General features: G+C 41.3%; 2 protein-coding genes across 2 annotated transcripts; one reads left to right on the top strand and one right to left on the bottom strand.

The window, feature by feature from the left end:
* Nucleotides 1–797: 797 nt before the first annotated feature.
* Nucleotides 798–14,191, top strand: st8sia2 (ST8 alpha-N-acetyl-neuraminide alpha-2,8-sialyltransferase 2). Its single transcript, XM_030425011.1, has 6 exons — nt 798–1,371; nt 2,860–2,916; nt 4,975–5,115; nt 5,293–5,550; nt 8,532–8,825; nt 12,157–14,191. Exons 1-6 carry the CDS (start codon nt 1,196–1,198, stop codon nt 12,467–12,469), a joined length of 1,239 nt encoding a protein of 412 aa, XP_030280871.1. The 5' UTR covers nt 798–1,195; the 3' UTR covers nt 12,470–14,191.
* Nucleotides 14,192–15,462: 1,271 nt separating this feature from the next.
* On the bottom strand, nt 15,463–21,334 carry fam174b (family with sequence similarity 174 member B). The gene is made up of 3 exons (XM_030425013.1): nt 20,586–21,334; nt 19,726–19,857; nt 15,463–18,146 (listed from the first exon to the last, which is right to left on the bottom strand). The coding sequence occupies exons 1-3, from the start codon at nt 20,879–20,881 to the stop codon at nt 18,143–18,145; spliced, it is 432 nt and encodes a 143-aa protein (XP_030280873.1). The 5' UTR covers nt 20,882–21,334; the 3' UTR covers nt 15,463–18,142.
* Between the last annotated feature and the right edge of the window lie 2,399 nt (nt 21,335–23,733).

The raw sequence follows: 23,733 nt of genomic DNA, 5'->3' as shown, positions 1-23,733 counted from the left end.
GTCTGGAGCCATTTCACAATATTGTTTGGTGTTTTTTTTTTTTTTTTTTTACATTTCAAAACACGAGCCCCATCTGCTTCAGTTTTTTAGAGGAAAACACAGTTTTTCTCCCTTGAACATCCTGGAATTACACTGTGGACCTCGAACCTTCCCTCGACTATGGATCTGGATGAGGGCGAGTAGATAATGACTGAATTTACATTTCTGGGTGAACTCTGAAGCTTTGAAGGTGCACTGTGTAGTTTTTGGAGAAGACATTCTTAATGAAAAGGCTGACTGATTTATTTAATGCACAAACTCAACCTCAAACTAAACTCTCTTCATTTTCACGACTGAATAAACAGAATAAACAAACTGACCTTTCAGGAACAACACAGTTTCATACTGTTTTCGTTTATATGTGGCGGACCCTGCCACCTTTCTAGCTTCAAACAGCGTTTCTGGGGACCTTATTTTCCTCTGAGAACAGTTAAGGTTAAAATAAACAAGTCTGAGTTTGTGTTATCATCTCATTAACATTACAAATATCCAAATTCAGGGTTTGGATTTCTTCCCACGAACACACACACACACACACACACACACACACACACACACACACACACACACAGTGCCCCTTTAATGTACTCAGCTAAATAAAGATGTCCCCATTGCCCCCCAGTGTCTCTCCCTCGCTGTTGACCTCCATCTTTTTGAAATGTAGGCTATAAAACACACACCCCAGTTAATGAAACCACCCTGTGCGCTCGGCCTCATACACCTGTCTCCACACTGCGGTCCTCCTCTTCCTCCTCCTCCTCCTCCAACACCTGGAGGAGTGGAGCGGAGCGGACCGGGCTGCCGGTGGAGAGCTGCGTGTCTCTGCGCCTTTAAGGCTGCATGTGGTCCACATCTCTGCTGCTCCCATGGCAGGCTGTGGAGGTGCACGCTTTCAAAGTTTGACTGGGGAATAGAGAGAGAGGTAACACTGGAGACGGAGGCAGCGTCGCCCCGCCGGGGAACACACACACATACACACACACACACCACACACACCAACACCAAAAGGCAAATCTTCATCACCACCATCTGAGGAGCGCAGAGGACAAGACGCGCTGCTCGACTCCGGCGATAAGAAACAATGGTAACAGATGACTGAGCGGATTCTCGATCTCTAAATGGGAAACACAAGAAGGTGAATGTAGCACAGTGTTTGATGAAAGGAGGGACTCCCGGCTGTAGCTCCACCACCACCACCACCTCCAGCTCCACCGGCCCCCCCTCACTCTCAGCCATGCCGCTTGTGTTCCGCTCGCTGCTGTTCGGCTTCGTAACGCTGCTGGTTGTCGTTCTGATCATAGATGATATTGCTGAAGTGGAGGAAGAAACTGCGTAAGTAGCCCACCACAGTAGATCAGTGTTTGCGTCCACATCTTTGTGCGTGTAGTGTGAGTGTGTGTGTGGTGTGTGAGTGTGTGGTGCGCGTCCATTGTTTTCTTGTCCGGCAGGTTTATTTCCTCCAGGCTTCTCCTCCTCATCACACTGAAGCTGTGAAGTGGTGGTGGTGAGAGGAGGAAGAGGAGGAGGAAATAGACTAACTGAGTGAAATTAATGAGGTTTTTTTTGTTGTTGTATTATTATTAAAATGAAGTTTGGAGTTAAAATGTGGAGTCTGTGTGTGTGTGTGTGTGTGTGTGTGTGTGTGTCTGGTTTTGTTTCTACGTTTGTAACACTTGGGTGCAGCAGCGGCAGTAGCAGCTGCTCAGACAGCAGCCTGCCCGAGTCTCCAAGGATTTGGCTATTTGTCTTGCAGCAGCCTGCATGCGGGATAGGATACGTTTACACTGTGGAGTGGAGTGTGTGTGTGTGAGAGCGAGAGAGAGAGACATATAGAGGAGAGAGAGAGGAGATGGAGGGAAAGGGGGGGGCAACAGATTGGAAACAAAAGAGGCTCTCCTCTCTCCTTTCTCTTTTCTCATTTTCACACTTTGAGGTGTTGAGCAGTGCAGCAGAAATCCTCCACAAGTCACACACACACTCCTGCCCCACTTGTGTTTGACCTGCATGAAAAAGATATTCTTGATTTGACAACCTCTTCCTCCTCCTCCTCCTCCTCATTATCACCACAGCCGTAAAGATTCTCCGTTACCTGAATAGCAAAAAAGGACTTTTTTTTGTTTTGCTTTGTTTGTTTTTCGGATTCTCACATTTTCCCCCCTCAGCAAGAACATTTTTTTGTTTGGAATGCAATTACCCGGCTGTGGCTCACGTCGTAATGAGGTCATATTGTGTGTTTTTTGTGTATTTCTTTTTTAATATTCCGCCTTGAGAGAGGAGCCGGAACCAATTCCACTTGTACATAAACTGGCTTAACACTATGATGTATTTAAAGCCACCGGTTATTGAGGAGCAAAGTGCCCACCTGTCTGTCAGAGCAGCTGCTGCCGGCTCGACACGATTTCATCACGTGTGGCCAAGGTCAGGATTGCAGAATGGGCTGAAAAATGTGAATGCACAGACAGCATGTTGACTGTAAATGCATCTTGGCTGAGGTGTTCAACGCCCCCGTTGAAAAAGAAAACCTCCCGTCAGTGTAATGGGGCCCCATTAAGGCCACATTTCTCCTCATTACATCAGCAAATGGGCCCACAGTGGATTGCTCTAAAAATACCTTAATGTGCTTTTCACCTTCATTCTGTCTTAAAAGATAGACGCACAATACGCCTGCCGTGGACGCGCTGCTTCCATTATTGTTACATGATATGATCACAGGAAGGATTCAAAGCGTCTGTCCATTACCAGCTCAGACGTCGGGCAGCAGAATGTGCCTCATAATTCAATATAAATCCCCCCCCACTTTTTTTCTTCTTCTTCTTCTAGAAATAATGGACATTCGAAGAAGATGGCCTTGCATCAACTCATCCCGAAACCGCACAGGTCTGAAATCCAATTATTTCCCACCACACACACACACACACACACACACACACACACACACACACACACACACACACACACACACACACGTATGGATATACTGTAAATGAACACCTCCAGTCTTTCTATATTTCCAGTAGGCACTGGTCATTTGATTCCTTTGCAGCCTTGAACAAAGTGAGTCATTCGCACCGAGTGTCTCATTACTTTTTACAGGGAAAAGGCAGCTGCTATAAATACCTGTCAGTCTGCTGGTATCTACTGTATGTTCTAACACAACCAGCTGCCATAAAAGAAAAGGCTGAATCGAACTTTATTCAACTGTTAACTGTATTGAAATAACGTCATTTCAAGGCAAGTCAATGGGAGTCAGTGGGGAAGTACTCAGGTCTTTTATTTCAGTAAAAGCAGGAGTAGCTTTATGTATAAATACTTCATTAAGAGTAAAAGTCCTTTATAATTGTACTTAATTAAAGCTACATACGTATTAAATGTATTACATACGGCTAAAGTCTAGCAAATGTGCTCACTATGCCAAAAACGGCCACCATGAGTGTTAGATTTTATATATTTTGTCATTAAATAGCTATTTCTGATGCATTAATGCATAAATACACAGTGATTACTATTTAAATTGGCTCTCTGTAACAATTTGATATTCATTAATCACTTTTTTATTAGCCCTATGTGAATGGATTGTAACATGACAATAAAAATAAGACCCCCTCTGTTGCGAATAGACGCTTCTGGACGATTTGTTTAAAGGACACATTTTATGCTAAATTTTGCAGGTTCATCATTTTATTTTGGGTAGCTACTACAACAGGATTATAGTTAAGGCTGCTTAATGGGAAAAAAAAACACACCAGTTTTCTCACACTGTCCAGTTCTGCAGCACTGTGTTTCCCCTCTGTCTAAAACGCCCTGTTTTAGCTCCTGTCCCTTTAAGGCCCCCCCCCCCCCCCAAAACTATCCAGTCTCCTCTGATTGGTCAGCTTGCTCACGCCTGAGTCAGCATTGCCAACGACAGAGCAGCTGTGCCGAAATCATTCTTAGGTGCTAAACAAGCCGCTAGGCAGAATTTATTTAAATGTGTGAAGTGGATAGATGTCACAAAGTCACGGAATTAAAGGCGGGACCACTGACGAGGCGTTTCAGGAGCTGTGTGTTCTTTGGGAAAGCGAAGCCTCTGTTGGTGTAGACATTTACCTTAAAACTTTTAAGACTATTCATATGCACAAGAAGCTCTATAACACACTGAAGGGATGGATGGAAAATGGAGAGTTGATATCTTTGTGAGGGACTCTTGTCGGATTATACGCAACAGTCTAAAGAATGTGATTTTATACACGTTCTCGCTAATTTTAGTTCAGAAATAGAAACATCCGGCTTCCAGCAAAACACAGAAGTTTCATCCAGCACCTTTCACTGCTGTGGTTGGTTGAGCTGGAATACGGTTGGTTTAATCTATAACCTTCCCTGACATTTTATGTTTTCATTGGTACTGACTTTATCTTTGCACGTGAAATCTTCCTACAGACTGTAATCAAGCCAACTGATATATCGTTGGGTATGTTGGCCTATCACAGATATATCGGTTTCGATATATATATACTTTTTTACAAAGCATAATGCAGAAAAAGATGTTTGTGGAAGTGTATAATCATTAAATTGTAAATTATCTGGCCCCTGTTACCTGCCTATGTCTAGGTGTTTGATCATTGCAAAAATGTGCGTTAAAGTTTATATTCAGTGTGTAGAAGAATATCAGCTGATATATCAATACTGGGATTGACTCATTTTGGCATTACACCCCCCCCCCCCCAAAAAAAAAAAGAAAAAACAGTATTAGTTGGGCTCTGCAATGGAATGACAGGAGAAGAATCTTAATCTTAACAATATCTGACACCTTCTAATCTCAGACCCCTGACTCGGATCAAAGAAACTTTAAACAAAACAAACTTTAATTGGGGTTCACACAATGATCCGTGGAGCAAGTAACAAAGCTTCTCTTTTCTTAATGATCAACAATAACGCCTCTTTTTCCTCCCCATTTAGAAAGGCTACAGCTCATGCGGATCCAACCGCTTCGACAAGACGGAACAAAGGAATAAAACGCCACGGCCCGAGCTACAACAACACTGCCAAGCTCTCCTCGAACAACTGGACCTTCAACAAGACCCTCTCCAACCTCATCAGGCAAGATTCACTGCTCTCCACTTCCCCGCTCGATATCGTCACACTAGGCCGCGGCAGAGTCTTTTATAACTTTAGGGTGTGTGTGTGTGTGTGTGTGTGTGTGTGTGTGTGTGTGTGTGTGTGTGTGTGTGTGTGTGTGTGTGTGTGTGTGTGTGTGTGTGTGTTCTTTTTCTGCAGAAAGAATATTCTCAGATTTCTTGATCCGGAGAGAGACATCTCTATCCTGAAGGGCACGCTGAAGCCGGGAGATATCATCCACTATGTGTTTGATCGCCACAGCACCACCAACATCTCTGAGAATCTCTACCGTCTCCTGCCAACTGTGTCCCCCATGAAGAACCAACACCACAGGCGCTGTGCCATTGTGGGAAACTCTGGGATCCTGCTGAACAGCAGCTGTGGACCCGAGATCGACTCCCACGACTTTGTTATCAGGTATTTTTTTTGCCCACAGAAACGGCACAAGTGATTACAGCGCTGGAAGCCTTCCACTTGAAATAAATTATGAAACATTGCGAGTTAAAGTGGACCGTTATTGAAATGGATTAGCACATTAGTTTCAGTTTTAGGTTTATCTCACTTTACTGAGAGCGCAATTCTTTCTCTTTTCTCCCAGCTCTCAGTTTTGAATTCAGGTTCAGAGGCAGCGCTCATACAGCTGGAAATGTATTAATTGCATATTTGAAAAAGCTGTCAAAGCTTTTTTTTTTTTTTTTTCTTCAGCGATTTTAAAGTTGGGAATGAGCCGGCAGACTGCGAGCAATTAAACGCATGATCATACATTAAATTGACATTTTGAAAAAGCGTTTATTTCGCATTCGTCTGAGAAAATGCCGGCTCTCTCAGGGGTCCCACACTCACTTACAGGAAGCTCTGTTACAGGAGGCTCTGTTTTGTGATAGGGCGTAAGCAAAAGGGGGAGTCGCCGAGCGGGTTATTTATCACTATTCATGCTCGTCGTTGGAGGGAAAATAAACCATAAAATGTGGCTGGGGTCATATTACAATGCTAAAAAGAAGCATATTCTTGTTGGGTTTCTCTGTGAACGGCGAGGAGCGATCTGAGCAAACGCGCACTAAATGCTGAGGATCCACTGCGAGACACATCCTCTCATAAATCAATGGCGTTAATGTTGTTGTGTAAATGGAGCAGGAAGCGGCTGTCTGTGGCGGCACCTCATCGAGCTGATTGATTGATAGCTGAATGGGGCCTTTTTTTCTTTTCATTCTGAAGTTGATCCTATTGTGTGTGTGTGTGTGTATGTGTGTGTGTGTGTGTGTGTGTGTGTGTCTTGTCCTTTTCTGAGTGCTGCGATGTAATTGCTGATGAGGAAGAAGAGCTCATGGATTCTAGACTCCGGCAGCATGATAATAACGCCAAGGCAAGGGCCGGTAAATGGCTGGCTGAAGGCAGACAACAGGGAATGTGGCATTTTGAGAAGCTGAGGAATTTGCTCGGGTATTCAATGTATCAGATAGGGAGATAATGTCTCAGCTAAATATAGATCTCTGCCCTACACTCTTGTTTCCATAAAGTAGGTTGTCAGTGTTTGGGGTACTGTTATCAGATGATTTCAGCTCAGTGTTATGATAATGTGACGGAGCTGTCGTAGTGTTGACAGCAACCGCTGAGCTCTGTTCAGTGACAGATGTCTATCATGTTCACACTTTTTCATTTAAAATGAAGAATTAGGATTTATTCTGCTTCTTCAAACCGTTAAAAACAAACATCGGATTATCTGAAAAGTTGGTTTTGTGTGCGTGTGTGTTTATTAGAAAAAAAGCCGTCCTGTATTTCTCTCCCTGCCACATTGTTTAGAAACCAGAGATGCGTCACCGTGAAGATAATTACTGCCTTTTGTGTGTGTTTTTTCTGGCATTCATTTAGAGGCCAGGGATAACACTGATTAGCAAGAATGCCATCCTCTGCTTTTTATCTGCAGAACTCACCTTGTACTTCTGCTTTCTTTAACTCCTGAGAGAACATTCCTGCAGGGAATGTGGTTTGACGAGCTTGAGGACACGGACAGATGGGTGATGAGTTCAAGAAAGAAAACCAAAAAATTTAAAGTGGCTGGCCAACAAGAGCTGCCAGAACAGTTTCAGCGCTCGGTGGAATACAGTCCAGTTATCGTGCCACTGAAAAGTGGTTTGAAAAAGCAGTTGTCTGTTTGGAACATTTAAGGATGCGAGGACAATGAGGAGATGAAAGATTGGTATCAATTGTCACTGCATTCTTTCTAATGGCCAGCAGGGTGCAAATCCACCAGCTGCTAAAAGAAGGTTGATTGTATGTAAGCTTATGAGAAAATGGACTTCTCACTTGATTTATCACCTCAGTTAACAGTATCCCAAAGGGTTCATGGTCTCAGTCGCTGGTTTCAAGTCTTCTTCCACACAGCGTGATGTTACTTTTGGGTGTTATGGTTAAATTTCACATAAAATAGACGTAAAGCAGGGTACGCTTTAGGGTGTGGCTACCTTGTGATTTACAGTCGCTTACAAGGCAACCGTCAATCGAAATAATGATTCCGGTTTAGTTCACGGGACCGTATGTACAGCCAATTGTGCCACAATTGACACATATCATGTTTGTGAATTAAAAAGACGATATTCCAAGTTGCTGTTTGTAGTAAAGATATGAAAAATCATCTAGTTTTGTGTTAGATTTGCTCCATGAACAAGATAGTGACGTCCATAATGCCAGACTAAAAAGCTTCAAAACTAATGGGTGACATCACAGAGTCTACATTGGGTGCTGCCAACAACGATATTAAGTAACTAATAGGCAGAACACTCACAAAGTTTCCTATCAGGTTTTTTTTTTAATTAATTCTTGACAACAGCCCACTGCGTGCAGAGATATTTCGGGTTCTGCCTACCTCAGTGTGTTTAAAAAGAAAAAAGTGAGAAGGGATGTGGGAGATGTCATCGCTTTATTAGTCACTAAATCTAAAAAAGGAAGATGAAAACTTGTGGGAGAATCACGAGTGTTAACTATGTTATGGACCCCTCCAAAGAACTATTTATGTAAAACCCAAAACACTGGATTCAATTTTGTTAATATCGCCAAATATCACACGGTTGATGAAGTTTCTCAGTCATCCAAAGTCATGGATATGACATCTAAGTGCTGTATCGTAGGCAACTGGACTTGTTTCAGTTTCTTGAAGAGATTTCACCTCTTGGATGAGATGTTAAACTTCTTAAGAAACTGAAACAAGTCTAGTTGCCTATGATACAGCACTTAAAATCACAAGGGACTTTAGAATATGACGCCCTGTATCCTTAGACCCTCAATTGAGATGGGGGAAAAAAACCTTCAGGGGAGAAATTCAGAAACTAACACAAAGAAACATATAATTTAAAGAAATGTGTCTATATGAAATTGATCGACCTGTGCCTGTTTGTCCTCAGGTGTAACCTGGCACCAGTGGAGGACTACTACCGTGACGTGGGCTGGCGGACCAACTTGGTGACCATGAACCCTTCGGTGGTACAGCGGGCCTTCCAGGACCTGGTGAACGAGGAGTGGAGGGATCGCTTCTTGCAGCGTCTTCAAAGCCTCAGCGGTAGTGTGCTGTGGATCCCAGCCTTCATGGCCAAGGGGGGAGAGGAGCGTGTGGAATGGGCCCTCCGCCTCATCCTGCTGCACACTGTGGACGTACGCACCGCCTTCCCCTCGCTGCGGCTTCTCCACGCTGTCAGAGGGTAAGATGCAGCTGCTCCTGCTGTGCCGTCTCTCATGAGAACACCTGTGCGCAGCATAATCAAGGGGCTGGCAAACTCTAATCTGCAGCCCAGGTGGCTATTTTTACCCAGAGCATTAAAGCTGATCACCAGTCAGAGCGAGAACGCGACTCTGATCTCGCTTGAGTCAGGGTGCGCCTTCGAGTCGTCTCACCAAATCTGTCTCGATTAAGTCTCAATCCGTCTTCGTTTGTTTGATTCAGTCTATTTTCTCTTTGATTAGTGTGTGAGGATCTCTCTGAGCTGTCTCTGTCTCTCTTAAACAAATACTCAAACATTTTGGGAAATGTAGCGTCTTTGCTTCCTTGCAGAGAGTGAAACGAGAAGATCAATACTACTGCCCAGTGTGTCAATCAAGAGGCAAGAGCCACGAGGCAATTAGCTTCTGAAAAAAGGGGTTCAAAGCCAGCCGCGCTGTGTTCAAGGTTCCAAAATGTACCTCCCAACACCTCTAAAGCCAAATAATTACCACACTTTGTGTAATCCACACTGTAACCATGCCCACAGTCACACAAGGCTGTACTAAAGCTGCTCTATAAAAACAGTGAGGCATTAGACTACAAGCTGGGCCTATGGTATGAAATAGTGTGACTTACGCGATACCGATAGGAAAGGTGTAAATTATTCAACACACATCTCGAACACATGTATCCCAGCATCTGCATGAGCTCTGAGTCTTCATGCCTTAGGTCTAGGTGAACCTAGCCACATGAAAGCCGGTTGGATCAACGACCAACAAGTGGCTCTAACGACTCTGTAAGGACACTCCCACACAGGTTTAAAAGCCTGCAACTCCCCTCCAGTTAGTTCAAACTGAAGAAGCCTCTTGGATGAGAGGTGACACGTCTTCTAGAAACTGAATCAAGTCCAGTTGCCGGAGATACAGCACCTTTATTTAGCTCGATGACTGAGAACCTTCATCAACATCCAGCTAACAGTTAGCTAGCTATCTTTTCTGTCTGGTGTGCTTTGTGCAGAAGAAGAGACGAGACTTCGCTGCTGTACAGTTATATTTCTTAAATGTCTCTGACTAGACTGATGCGCATCTGTGCTTTGAGCTAATTGCCATGCTCACAATGACGATCTAATATCCTAATGTTTTCCAGTATGTTTACCATAATCACCATTTTAGCTTTAGTGTTTTAGCATGCTAACATTTGCTAATTAGCAATAACCACAGGTTACAGCTGATGCTGGTGGGACTATTCTTACTTTTGCAGGTATTTGCTCATAAACTGAAGCACTGGACAAATTAAAATGTTTGCCCTGAATTCATTCAAACAGCAATGTCTGTACCAACTATCATTACAACCTATCCAGTAGCTGGAGAGATGTTTCACTCCAAAACACACAAATGTCAACACCACAGTGATAGAGGTAGAGTCTCATTCAATAGCTGTTGCACCAAAGTGGTGATTTTAGAGCCGGTCGAGTATCTTTTTTTGCTTTTTGTCAAATACAGCCTCCTCTGCCTTCAGGCTTTCATAAAATCCCTCTCTGCAAATTTTTGTGCTGCCGTTGCCTCTCTCTCATCACAACCAGAATCTGCTCTGGGTCTTTCCTGCATTGTTCAAAGCCTAACAGCCACCGCTGGTCAGTGACCAAAAATGTCATTTTGTATGCCCCAACTAACACTCGGTATTGCAGAGGGGTAGAACCGGGCTGTGCAGCTCACAGTCTGTAAGATCAGCGTTTTACAAGAGAAAATAATTAGCCGGAAATCCAGTTGGATAAGAACCGCATACCTCTGTTTTCTCTACAGTGTTGTCTGATAAGTGAACTTCTCTTTTTCTCAGTAAAGGCTGAATCTTAAAATCCCCCATCAGATGCAGCAGAGGACAAGGCTCATACTCATACTCCGAACTAATGCCACATCCGACCGTTTCACTGTTAATTAGACCAGCTCCTCTGCTTATTAAAATGCTTATCACCTGCTGGAGTGTTGAGTCGGACTGTAAACCTTGCCCGCTGTTTGCCCTTCATGGCACATGAACAGCTTTAAATAGTACATCCTCTGCATCTCAACGCAACCTTCCACACTAACCGCAGAGTGCACACCCGCAGGAGGCAACGGTAGCCTCCGGGCTGGAGCAAATGGACTAGTGACTGGAAAGGAAAATTAAGTAAGAGCAAGTGAACATCTGATCAGCCGCTCCTGGGGGGGGGGGATGCAGCATGTGGTATCTCAATGTCATAGCAGCTCGTAGGTCACCTGAAGTTGAAGAATGCTATTGTGCAGAGGGGCCGCCGCTGTTTTGTTAAAAGCCCCACTGCAGCGAAAGAACATACAGTCTGTGCTCAGCGAACACACAAAAGGTAATTTAATCTGACATTTAGACTGCAAGGGGGTAAGAAAGATAAGAGACATGCAGGAAACACTCTGACAGTGTGCCGAGATGAATCCACTTTTTACAGTTTAGTTTCCATTACATCAGAAGTGTCTCTGTTCGAAAACTGGACAGAACAGAAAATCTTTGTTTTCCCCGTTGCAGATGGCAGCGCTGGTATCGAGAGAATGGCACTTAACTCAAGATGTGTGAGCCAGTTGGTTTTTGAATTGGAAATGTGTGGGATAATCTTGTTTTACTGTCCTAACAATGGGGCTGCAAGAAGAAAGAAGTGTCAGAGAATGGTGGAAAAATGCCATTTTCTCGAGCCTGAAGTGGCATCTCAAGGTTGCTTATTATGTCCAGTAAACAGGGCAAAACACGAATATATCATTTTTCAATTATATAGAGGAGCAGCACAGCTTCATATTAGAGGAACCAGAGAGCGCTTCGTGTGTTTGCTTTATAAATGACTTTAACTATTGTTTTTCTGTCAAAATGGACTATAAGTTAATTGACCAGCTGCCTCAGATGTAGTTAAAGAAACACATTTTCAGACTTCTAGACTAAATGGCTTGTTAAGAGGGTGGGGTTTTTCACGGTTCATCCACCGAGCAAGAAGAGGAAGAAAACAAAATGGTCACTTATTGATTTTCTGTGAGCGGAGGGCTCTTAAGGTGCAATTTGGTGGTCCACAACAGAGTAAACATGTCTAGCGAGCTCTACATTTCTACTTGTGTGACTGTTTTAGGATTCAGCCTCTCTCTGTGCGCTCCAGCATGCTGTATATCCGGCTTAATCTAAAAAACCCAGTGGGAGAATGGTCTTAGCGAAGGAGCTTATAAAAGAAACAGACCCAGAGACCTTGAACAGATTCTGCCTGTAGCTGTATTTCTAGTTCAGGAGACAGTAACTGTGTCACCTAAGGCAGCTTAACACACAACATGTGCGTCTTTATTCAACAGGTATTGGCTGACCAACAATGTCCACATCAAGCGCCCGACCACTGGCCTCCTCATGTACACGATGGCCACCCGCTTCTGCGAGGAGATCCACCTCTACGGCTTCTGGCCCTTCCCACTCGACCCGCACGGCAAACCGGTCAAGTACCACTACTACGACACTCTGAAGTACGAGTACACGTCCAGCTCCAGTCCTCACACCATGCCTCTGGAGTTCAGGACCCTGAGCACGTTGCACAGACAGGGGGCGCTCCGGCTCCACACCGGGACCTGCGATGCCGAGAGGAGACCGCAGACGGAGCTCCAGAGCAAATAGCCCGAACTGGAGGGGTGATCTCCATGGAAACCACTGAGCAGACTCTGCACGGACAGTTTTTTCTTGTTACTCTTTTAATGAAACTTGAATTAATTTATTTTCACTGACTAGAATGAACGTTTTTTTTCTATTTCGGGCTCTTTTAGCGGCTCGTTCCACCGGTGTGTTTTAACTTTTAAACGAGATTTCTATGGCAACCTTAAAAAGCAAATAGTGAGACTCATCTAGGTCCTGTCACGTCCATCTGTTGGCCCCCTGTTTCTACTCAAAGAGCTGACTTTGAGCTCTCACACTCCCATCAGGTTCTCCAGTATATGGTTTACAAGTGGAGCATTCAGAACACATATTTGTTTTTATTTTCAATTAATGAGATGACATAAATTAATATTCCCCACCTCACGGCACGAAAAGGGCTCCGTTAATGTCGTTTTAATTCACCCAGCATGTCGAGGCATGAAGAGCTGCTGAATTAATGGCTGCTGTGAGTCACTGTTTGGGCCACAAGATGGAAGCACTTAATAATCAGGGAGAAGGGTGATGAAAGAAAGAATGTAGGTCAGCTGTTCAAATGAGTGTTTAATATGATCAACCTGTTTGATTGGGAGGCTTTTGGTGCGATGCTCGACCCGCGATAACACATTTCCCTTCCGATAGAGAACATTTTCTGCTTTTGTAGCTCCTTTATAAAGCACCTTCACTGCTGTTCACAGTAAAAGGAAAAAAAAAAAACAGGTGATTCACAAGCAAAAATTCACTGACAACTGCCACGTGATGAGGTTAGGTCACCTTGAAGTGGAAGCACTGTTGAATTGTGCCCAGCCTCGGTGAGGATAAAGAAGGAGTGTACCAGCTGTTCACATACGAATGTTTACACTGACTCCGCCGACAGTAAACTCACTCTGCCGACTCAAAGAGCACCAGCCGGGTTTTCTGCGCAGACTGTGGTTACGTAGCGGTAGATAGAAGCTTCTTAACGTTTACTGAATGTATCGGTGATATTCTTACAGGCTCTGTGAGAAATGAGCCCCCCCCCCCCGATGTGCTTTAAAGTAATTCCTCGTCACCGTTGACAACAGCTTCGATTGTACCTAAGCGGATGACTTTGTTGCCTTTATGTACTCGTGTAGGTTGATGCAGATATTTATAGATTTGATTGAAGCTGCCAGTGTTTTGTGCCTAATAATAATAATAATAATAATAATAATAATAATAATAATAATAATAATAATAATAATAATAAACAACACATTAAAAAAAAAATTGGACCTCTTACATGCCAAGACGTAAAAATGTTCAGGGTTTATCCGAGTTTTTTTTCCCTCTCAGGATGAGGAAAATGAAACATTGCACGATTGTTTTAAAAGTGAGACTCACTTCTGTGCTCAAAACATTGATTTGCCTCAAACAATGAAGTACTTCGATCACATCTACATCACATTTTCAGTGTCAGTTTAAGTGTCAAATGTCGTGCAAAGGGTTTTCTGTCATGTTCAGCCAATGTTTATATATGTGATTGATCACTGGAGACAGAATTACACATTTATGGATGATACTTATACCAATAATAAGCACGTGAAGACCAAGTTGTTTAGTTTGTTCACACTGACACAATGTTATAGAAGGAATTATCATTGAATGTAAAATTTTACATTTGAACTTATGTAACAAAATTAGATGGGAAATGTAAAATTTGTGATTAAAATACTGGAAGTCAACGTTTAAGGCAAATCATTTCTTGAATGTGGATGAACTACAATACTTGTAAAAGAAAATGTGTAAAAGAAAAAAAAAACAGATTTTACTGGAGTTTTGTCAGAGAAGTAACTCAATATGTTGTTTTCTTTAACCAGTTTGTCAAACCGAAACATGAGCATAAAGGTGCACTATGTAGTTTTAGGGGATAAATTTGGAAACTCAGAAAATGAGGTAATAATACACACTCAGAAGTATTTTGTATTGTATTTCCAAAACTGACTAAACAAGCTGTTCTCAGAGGAAAATCAGGTCCCCAGAACACAGTTTGAAGCTAGAGAGGGTGGCAGGGTCCGCCACATATAAACAAAGTAAAGCAGTATGAAATTGTGTTATCAGTTTGTTTATTCGGTTTACTCCGGCATGAAAGCAGAGACAGTTTGATTATTCGGTTTATCCAAGCGTGGAAAATCAATCAGTTAAGATTCTTCTCCTCCGATTAAAGTTCGTCTCCAAGAACTACCCAGTGCACCTTCAGTGATCGTCTGGATTATATCTTTTGTACTGCCAAGCTCTAACTCAGTGAAAGTCTTGAAGCCGAAGAGTTTTTTCAGTTTGGTGTTTTTTAACTTGATTCTGGGCGTTCAGTCAAACAGTTTTGTGTATTCCTCTACAAAAAAAAAAAATCGACCGAAGTATTTGAAATATTCAAAGAGGCTCCTGCAGCTAAACAAGCGACCTCTCATGTGCTTCCACTCATTCGTCCATTAAAGTGTTGTTTTGACAGAATGCGCCTGTTGACTTGCGTGTAGCACTACGCTGCCTGTTAAGAATAAACATGAAAGTTGTACCAGAGACGTCAGCAGTCTGCGGCAGTGAAAGGTTTTATTTGTTTGGGGCTCGTCTGCGCTTGGCAAAAATAGCAACATTCTGTGACCAACACAATTACGTTAATTAACCCAGAATCTGGAATTCGCCTCAGTTTAGATAACTTTTCTACCGACATGTAGCTTCTGTGGGGATTGTGCTGTCTAGTTTACCCTCTTTTATCACGTAGACCGTACGTTAACGTCTGTTTGATGCCGACAGATGTTTGCTTTTTTGCATGTTCGTCTCGTCTTGATACATTCAACTTGAGCATATTTCAATCTCTTTGTATTTAAAAAAATATTCAGAATGAGTTAAGGACACTGAAATTGTGTGGCTATGACATAGTGAATGTACTTTCCTGTGGGCAAAAAATAAATAAAATTGACACACAAAAGACCAGAATGGAAAAAACAACACTTCCAGCCTCTCCCTTAAAATGAGTTAACACTTCAAAGGAAGCAATTTTATTTCAGTAGTGTTTTTCAAAGAACATGGAAACAGAGGAAACAGCTGTGGGTACACATAACATCTCTGCGTACAAAAAAGAAAACCAAGCGGGGACTTGTTTTCAATAAACTTTCAAAAACAGTGTGAACATTGAACTTTTTTCTGGTTTAAATGTGGGACAGGGAGGTGATTAATGAGTCCCCGAATAGCTACCACAATGACTTTGATTCATTTTTACGAGAGGAACTTTGCTGCAGCCGATGATTCAGTAAAATAAAAGTCCAGCATTAGCGTCTGTAAATGAGCAGGCTTTTTTCCACAATCTCACACACACACACACACACACACACACACAACTGAAGATAAAAACAGACATTGCCAGGATGAAAGATGTTAACTGTACAACGGGTCAAATGCTCGCTTGTGCAGAGGCACACACAAAAAATGGATCTGTACAATCAGTGAAACATGACAAAACACTGACATGAGCAGAGGTCACGTCGTCTGCAGCCGGCAATTTAAAAACATGCCTGAAAGTTGGATTGAAGACATTCACACGGGCACTCCCACACACCACTTGTAGATCTAACAGCGACGACAAATGTACCCAATCGCCCTGTGAATGGCAGTAACAAAGAAAAATACACAATGTTCTTTCTCCTGGAAAGAAAATGTCGAATAGCTTGTATGCGATTGAATCGTGCAGTTTACTTTTTCTTTTCTGTTGGCTGGAGGCCGTTTGCTGACAGCTGCACCTGCAGGCGGTGGTGCACTATCAAATATCAGTCTGGATTAAAACAGAAGGTCACCTACAACACTCACATTTGGCGCAGGAAAACTAATCTAGGTCTACTCTGCATTGTTGTCAGGTTACTCTGATTTTACATTTAGAGTGAGGACGGAGACGAGGAGGGTTTGAAAACGTCTGCTTTCTCTTTCACTTACTTTAAATCTGACTGTTCTGTATTTGAATTAAAGATATAAGAAATTGAACAGTTTGATGTTTTGTATAAGTACTTTGGGACGTAAGATCTAATGGCCGCCCCTCTCTAAAAGTCATGAGAGGAGTTTTGGAAGAAAGTTAGAAATCAGAGGGGAAAGATTTTCATTGGCTGATGTTTATGCTTGAACAAACTGTCTTCATTTTCATAAACTGACCTTAAAGGACAACACAGTTTCATACTGTTGTACTTTGTTTATATGTGGTGGACCCTGCCACCTTTTCAGCTTCAAACAGAACAGCTTGTTTATTCAGTCACAGAAAAAATATTTTTGTTTATTTGTTTGTATTATTACTTCAATAATATTGGGCCCCTTTTAAACTTGTATGTCAAAACATTTCCATCAAAAGTCAAAGCCAGTAACAACTTTAGTTAACAAATGATACACTGGGCTTCGGTTTGGTTCTGGTTTGTCTCTTTGCACGCTAACACTGCACTCAAAATACCAAAATTGAATTAATTGAGGGCCAAGGAAAATCATATTAAATGAGAAAGGGCATAAATTATGTAACTGATCTCTTTCTAACAGAATCTGTGGCACATAGAAGCAACTATTTAGGAACAATTACTTTTTTACATAATGTGATTTAATTTATAAAACAAGACACTGGGTTTATGTCAAACACTTCAAATACTGTAACTACATCACTGCGAGCTTCAAACCTGTCGCTTAAACATCCTTCAGTCGTTACTCGATCAAAAGCAGTCGTCACATGATTGAAAACACCTGGTCACAACAGATTACAGCATTCACATTCAGAGCCAACGGACATATTCCACAAGCACCTCACAAATACGTCCTGACAATAATTCTTTGAGCTTTTCACCAATATGAACCTTTTGAAAACGTAACATTTTCAGCTGAGATAGCAGCAAAATAGGACTGTCTAAAACAACACACGGTAAAAAAATATACGCTTACTCCATACATGAGGACAGAAAGCCTTCAGTATATATGCACAATAAAGTGGTTAGTAGATAGAAATATATTTGGTATGAAAGTTTAGTTTAAAAATATCCATTACTGTATATTACAGATAGATCTTTCAGATTGTGCACATCTTTACATCTGAATAAAGTATCCTCTGCACAATGCTTGTTATTTTATGCGTTAGATGATGGTCTTTAGTGGCCAGCCAGTATGTATTTAAAGATTACATATTCACTCAAATCACAAAGAGTGATTAATCCTGCTTTTAAATATAGACAGTGTAGGCGTTTGCTCCTCCTACGATGAACTCCCCATCCCAACATGCTGTCACTCAAGTGTAAAAACTAAAATGTAGATAACAAAAGTGGTCAGAAAATGTAAAAAAAAACCAACACAAAACATGAGTTGTTATGAAGACAAAGAGTCCCTAACAGCCTGATTACTGAATGACTTCAGAGGAAAGGTCACAGCATGAAGCATCCTGATTAAATATGAGGAAGAATCGGGCAGTTTATTTGGGCCACATGATCGGTAAAAAACGGCAAACAATGATATCTATGCGGCTCCAGTCCTTCAAACACAGATAAAAAAAAAAAAAGCCATGCACGAGCAGCGTGGGAAGTTGCTGATTTGGTCAGACTTGGCAACACAAAAAATAATAATACAGAAAATCACTTGAGTTGTCTCGGGGGCAAAATAGGAGTTCTCAAATATTGATGTCCATGCTGGAATTCACCTGGGAAAAAAGGGGAAAAAAACACGGTTACTTCATTGAATTTTACACAGCGTTACTTTCTACACGGCAACGAGGAAATACACTGGCCTGCCGCAGAGTCCTGTCTTACTTGGAATTCCGGAATGTCAGGTAAACAGGGCGTCATACCTTCCTTTGAGGAAGTGGTTGTATGTTAAAGAACAATAGAAAGGACGGAAGGGTGAAACCTAATGTCAACACTGCCAGAGCTTTTTCACTAAAGTGGTGTTTTTCTCCAAGCAGAGCAAGAAGTTCAAATACCATTTTCAATGCATACTTTCATATAGTTATCCCTGTTATGTCTGTGTGCTTTTGTACTGCGTCTCATTCAAGTGTTCATACAACTGTTCAAGAGTAAATATCAGCACTTTACAAGCAACTTTTAAGTCCCAACATTCTCAAGCCTTTATCAGTTAAATTGTTAAAACTGCGAAAAGTACATTTGCAGAATTCCTTTATACCCACAGCAATCAATGTGTATTGCGTTCACTTAGAGGAGACATCAACAATTTATATAACATATAAAATATCAGAGGAGTTTTGGTTTCTATGAATGATACAACACCAGACTTTCGCTAACCTTGAAAAACATAATGGATAAAATATCTATCTATCTATCTATCTATCTATCTATCTATCTATCTATAAAGGATTTTCAAAACTTTAAAGACTTTTTATGGCCTCTCCTGATTGCTTTATATCAAAGGGAGAATTTTGGTTGAAAACATTTAAAAAGACAGTATGTGAATTAAACCCTGTTTTGACATTATGATGTCTATCTATTTAAGTTAGCATGCTAACCAGTTAGCTGCAGCCTGTTCTGGTGCTAGCGGTGTACACACTAACAATACCAGTCGGAGCCGACAGCTGCACGGCTAATTGAGCTTACTAGCTCAAGGCAGCTACAGTAAGCAGCAGTTAGCGTTTACTCTGGTGATATGCTGCCCCCTATTGGTTTTGAGTATAGACTTGGTGAACAATTTGTACATATTGCACCTTTAAGTAGTAGACATTATATGTTTACTAAAGGAAGAGACTGTTACACCTTCCAGCTAGCTGGTGCCTCCCTGCAAAGATAAGATAGTCAAAATGGAGTCACGGGTTAATTTACTTACAGGGAAATGAAGTTTAAACGGTTAATGACTACATTGGTGACAAGATAAGTTACATAAACATTAAGAGTGCCAAAATCCGGTCATTTTAAAGTACAAAAAATACTATAAAGGGTAGGGATTTCTTTAAATCTGTTTGATAAAGTCAAATTCTTACAAGAAAGACTAAAATTCTCATAGTCATATACTGATAGATAGATTTCTGTCACAATAAAAGGCCATATTGTTCATAATACCCTTATCAAGCTTCACTGTGGTCGGTATCTCCACTGTAATCATTTAGGGAGTTATACATGTAACTACTCTGATATTTGCTAGAACGTTTTCAATGGGACTGAGCCCACAGTTCTTCTCACAAAAGAAAAAGAAGTTTTATTTGGCTTCAAGACACCATGAACATCTGCTGCACGCACCTCCCACTGCTTCAGTGATCAAAAAAAGAAACAAACCTGTATTTGACATCAAAGAGGGTTGAGTCATCGTCTTCATCGTTCTCCTCATTAAGAGGGGCCATCTCCACGCGCTCGGCAGGTGTCGTTATGATGTCATATTTACGTGTTTTCCTGATCCTCCTGCCAGATCTGTGGTGAGAGAGGGGAACGGTGCCAGACATGAGACGACACCGCAAACAGAATCAAATTATTTAGGGCTGACTGACTACACCACAACATCAGCTGTGAAGCCATTTTTAGCTTCTCCAGATGGAGAGGATTAGAAAAAAAACAGAGCTTTTTTCGCAATCATATTAATGCTCAAACTGGCTGTAAGTAGAGTCACGACCGCCCAATGTTTTTACCAAGATTAAATCAGCTCTGAAAGGACAACCATAGTTGTGTGATTACACCTGTTTTGTCTTTTTTCTCCCAGTTTCATTTCATTGTAGGCCGATATGTAGACATCACAGTGGGCTCTGGGGACTTGTGATGGACAAATTTCACACTTTTACAGGCAAAATGATTCACTGACTAATCGAAAACGTGTGCAATCCAGCAATAAATTCATCATGAACTGCTAGCCCTGCTATAAAAGGTGAATGCAAAGATGCTGGTGATTAACTTCACAGTACATATCATCAATTAAATAAGATTAATTGTCTCAAACACATAAGCTAATACTAGATAAAAGCAGGCTGCTCACTCAACTCCCTGTAGGAGCATTATTAATAGGCCCAGACCTCCTCTAAGCAACCACTAGCTCCTAATCGATTCCTCCACCAGGAAAGACTGCTGACATTTAAACGCATCATGACAGACACAATGTAAAATAAAAAATAAAAAAATCTATACAGAGAGGAATCGACCTGTCTTACCTGATCACTTTGATGACCAGGACTGTGATGAGAACAGCTGTTAGCACGCAGATGAAAATAACAATGTTTTTCAGAGTTGGAAGATGCGTCATGAGAGACGAAATCCGGGATCCCACGGCTGCATCTGTCACATTACTCGTCAGTCCATCCTCGCTGATGATGGATGAAGATGATGAGGATGATGATGATGATGTTGAATTGAACTGCGTCGCGGGTGAAGGAAGAGTTTGCGGTTCGCCGCTGACCCGCCAAAGAGCCGCAATAACGAAAGTTAAAATCAGACTGTAGGTCGCCATGGTGCCAGTGTAAAGGAAAACGTAAAGCAGGGGTTTTGCTCCTTCAGTAGTTTTTCTCCAAGCTCGGTGAAAATGCGACAGCAGCTGTCACGTTATACAGAGAAGGATCGGCTTTATCAGACTCTGCTGTTCACACGATGAAGACAATGTGAGACGCAGACATCCATCTCTCTGCCCGTCCGAGCCCTCTCTCCTCTCACTGGACTTCTTGGGGGTCGTCACTCGCGATTTGCCTCCAAAACGTGTTTCCCTTGAGGTGAGCTATGGCAATCCCTTCCTGATTGCATTAGGACTTCGTGTAGAGGGATGGGGATTATCCGCCTCCGGAAGAGCTCTGCAGGCTGGTCCGCTGTTCGCAGTGCTGAAGAGGAGCATTATGTGGGCTGGTGATGCCTTCAGGGAGCCCTCGTACTTCCCGAACACCTACACACCTGATGTCACCGAGGAAAGGACGTGGGCGGCTTCAGATGGAAGACTTGGCAAGCAAAACATTATTTCTTATTTTGTTAAGAATGAATACTAACAAATTACAGTACATTCATTTACTAATGACGTTATATTCAGGACCAAAGCCAAGATTTTTGGAAAATACTGAGAGTCCCTCGTCCCTGGTATCTGTCTTCCCAAGCCCTCATAGGATTTAGAATACATACATACATATATATGTATATATATATATATATATATATATATATATATATATATATATATATATATATATATATATATATAAATATATACACACATATATATATACACATATATATACACACACATATATATATATATATATATATATATATATATATATATATATATATATATATATATAAGCATGGGTAACAGTGCTATATGCTGTTATCATTGTTATTATTAATTTACTCAGGTATTTTTTCATGCATTCAAGCATATTTTGTATTATAAATGACGCCACAACTTTCTTCCAGACTGCCGATAATATAATTCTCATAGGTGTCGTTTACACTTTTTGATATAACAGTTTTGTCCTCATCACTTTTTAAAAAAATAAATAGTTTAAAAATGTGCTAAAAATAGCTTGTGCCAAGAAATGTTACCTTACAAATGAGATAGAATGGAATTTGATGCTACGTTTTGTAATTTTTCAACGACTATAACATATCTACTCTGACCTCATGCTATCCCCCAATTGCCAGTAATTGCATATGTTAAAAAAAAATTTCTTATCAGTATTCTTTTCATCTAAGCTCTTATGTCCCAACCACCTTTCAACACACAGGACAGATCTGGTCAAAAAAGTCTTTATTAACTTGTTTTTTCTTTATTATCAATTCTATTTTTTACTAAAAAAAATCATCAAATTGACATACAGAGAGTCTAAAAATTCTGGTTAGTTTGAACACCTCCAGAATTTAAACGCATCCTCATATAATTTTCAGACAATTTTAAGTAAAACAAAAAAACGGTTCGCAAAAAAGTGCAAGTGGCTCTTTAAAGGCCTGACATTACAGCACCACAGAGGACATGACTTTGCCTTCAGCTCATGTTAGTATGTTCATATATCATGCACGTCACTGCATTGTTCCTGGTATTCTTAGATATCAGACTATTATTTTTGAAAAATGTGCAGCAAAGAGGGAAAAAACACATTTCAGGTGTTCTAGGTATTCTACATTCAAACAAATATTTTTTTTTTAAATTGTGTTAATGGTTAAACAATGTATATGTGGAGACTTTAGTGTCGAAGATCAATCTCACATCTCTCACCACTTTACTGTACATATTATGGTGGTGACTGGCAGTGACTAAATTTCCGACAGCATCTGAAGGCAGCATTTCTCTGTTTACCAATTGGACACAGCAAACCCAATTTTCCAAGGGCAGCAGACTGCAGGTCATGAACGCAGATTCCAAGAAAGTCTTGAACAGACAAGATGGTGAAAAGCATCCGACTGATCCGTGTCGGAGATAACCAATCGTTTCGGCAAAATCTATACACACACAGTCAGTGTCTTTCCTTGTCTTTCTCAGTCAGACACATAGGCAGACACAAATTACCTCAATGTATATTATCACGGGCGGGAACGGGGCATGCAATATGCATAATCCTGATTAAAAAGTAGATCCCCACTTAGATTTACCACTACAAAAAAAATCTCTTTGAGGGCTTGTAGTTAAAAATGCTTTCGACTTATTCATCAGACTAATTTCTCACAGTGTGCAAACCTGAAGGGACTCTCTTTATCTGAAAACAACAACAACACAAAACAACAGCTTGTTTAGCTTTGTCTGGTTTGATGTGTCTTATTTCTGAACACCTACTCCTGGGAGCGAGGGCCCTCAGCTGCTATTTAATTTGATCAAAGCCCAGCAGATGGCAGCACAAAATAACAACAGGGATGGTTGCATTTTCCTTCAACCCATAGGTCCAAATTCAGGAGAGACTGATTTGTAACAGAACTCAGTTTATAAAACATTAAGTAGCTGCCATTTCTTGCTAATAAAATGGGACAGTTATAAGGCATTTAAAGTGAGGAATGCATTGTAATCTAACATGCACGCAAAACATATTTCTATATATCTTGATTATGCATGGAGATTTAATGCTCATTAAGAACATTTTGCTCGGTGAAGCATGATTCAATTGCCACAGGGTGATCTAAATCTCAAGCTGAAGAGGGTTTTCACATTCTGAGACAACCGCCTGAACTTTGCTCAGCAAACGGCTCAGAGTGCGACTGCAGGGATCGTGTTACATTGGCTTAAACTGTGTTACAATCCAGTTTGGTTTGAGTGCTTCAGTTTCAGTTTAGCTACTATTTAACACAAGTAGTTGTTCTCACAAAGCACTGAATTAAGACTGTGGTATAGGC

The sequence above is a fragment of the Sparus aurata genome, chromosome 8 (assembly GCF_900880675.1).
Source record: "Sparus aurata chromosome 8, fSpaAur1.1, whole genome shotgun sequence".
Lineage (NCBI taxonomy): Eukaryota > Metazoa > Chordata > Actinopteri > Spariformes > Sparidae > Sparus > Sparus aurata.
Note: the sequence above shows the minus strand (reverse complement) of the source record. Positions and strands in the feature narration are given on the sequence as shown.

Coding starts and splice junctions, on each gene's coding strand:
- st8sia2 (XM_030425011.1), top strand. CDS start 1,196: ATGAAAGGAGGGACTCCCGGCTGTAGCTCCACCACCACCACCACCTCC. Junction 2,917..4,974: donor CTCATCCCGAAACCGCACAG/GTCTGAAATCCA, acceptor CTCCCCATTTAG/AAAGGCTACAGCTCATGCGG. Junction 8,826..12,156: donor CTTCTCCACGCTGTCAGAGG/GTAAGATGCAGC, acceptor TTTATTCAACAG/GTATTGGCTGACCAACAATG.
- fam174b (XM_030425013.1), bottom strand. CDS start 20,881: ATGGCGACCTACAGTCTGATTTTAACTTTCGTTATTGCGGCTCTTTGG. Junction 19,858..20,585: donor CTGGTCATCAAAGTGATCAG/GTAAGACAGGTC, acceptor CTCTCACCACAG/ATCTGGCAGGAGGATCAGGA.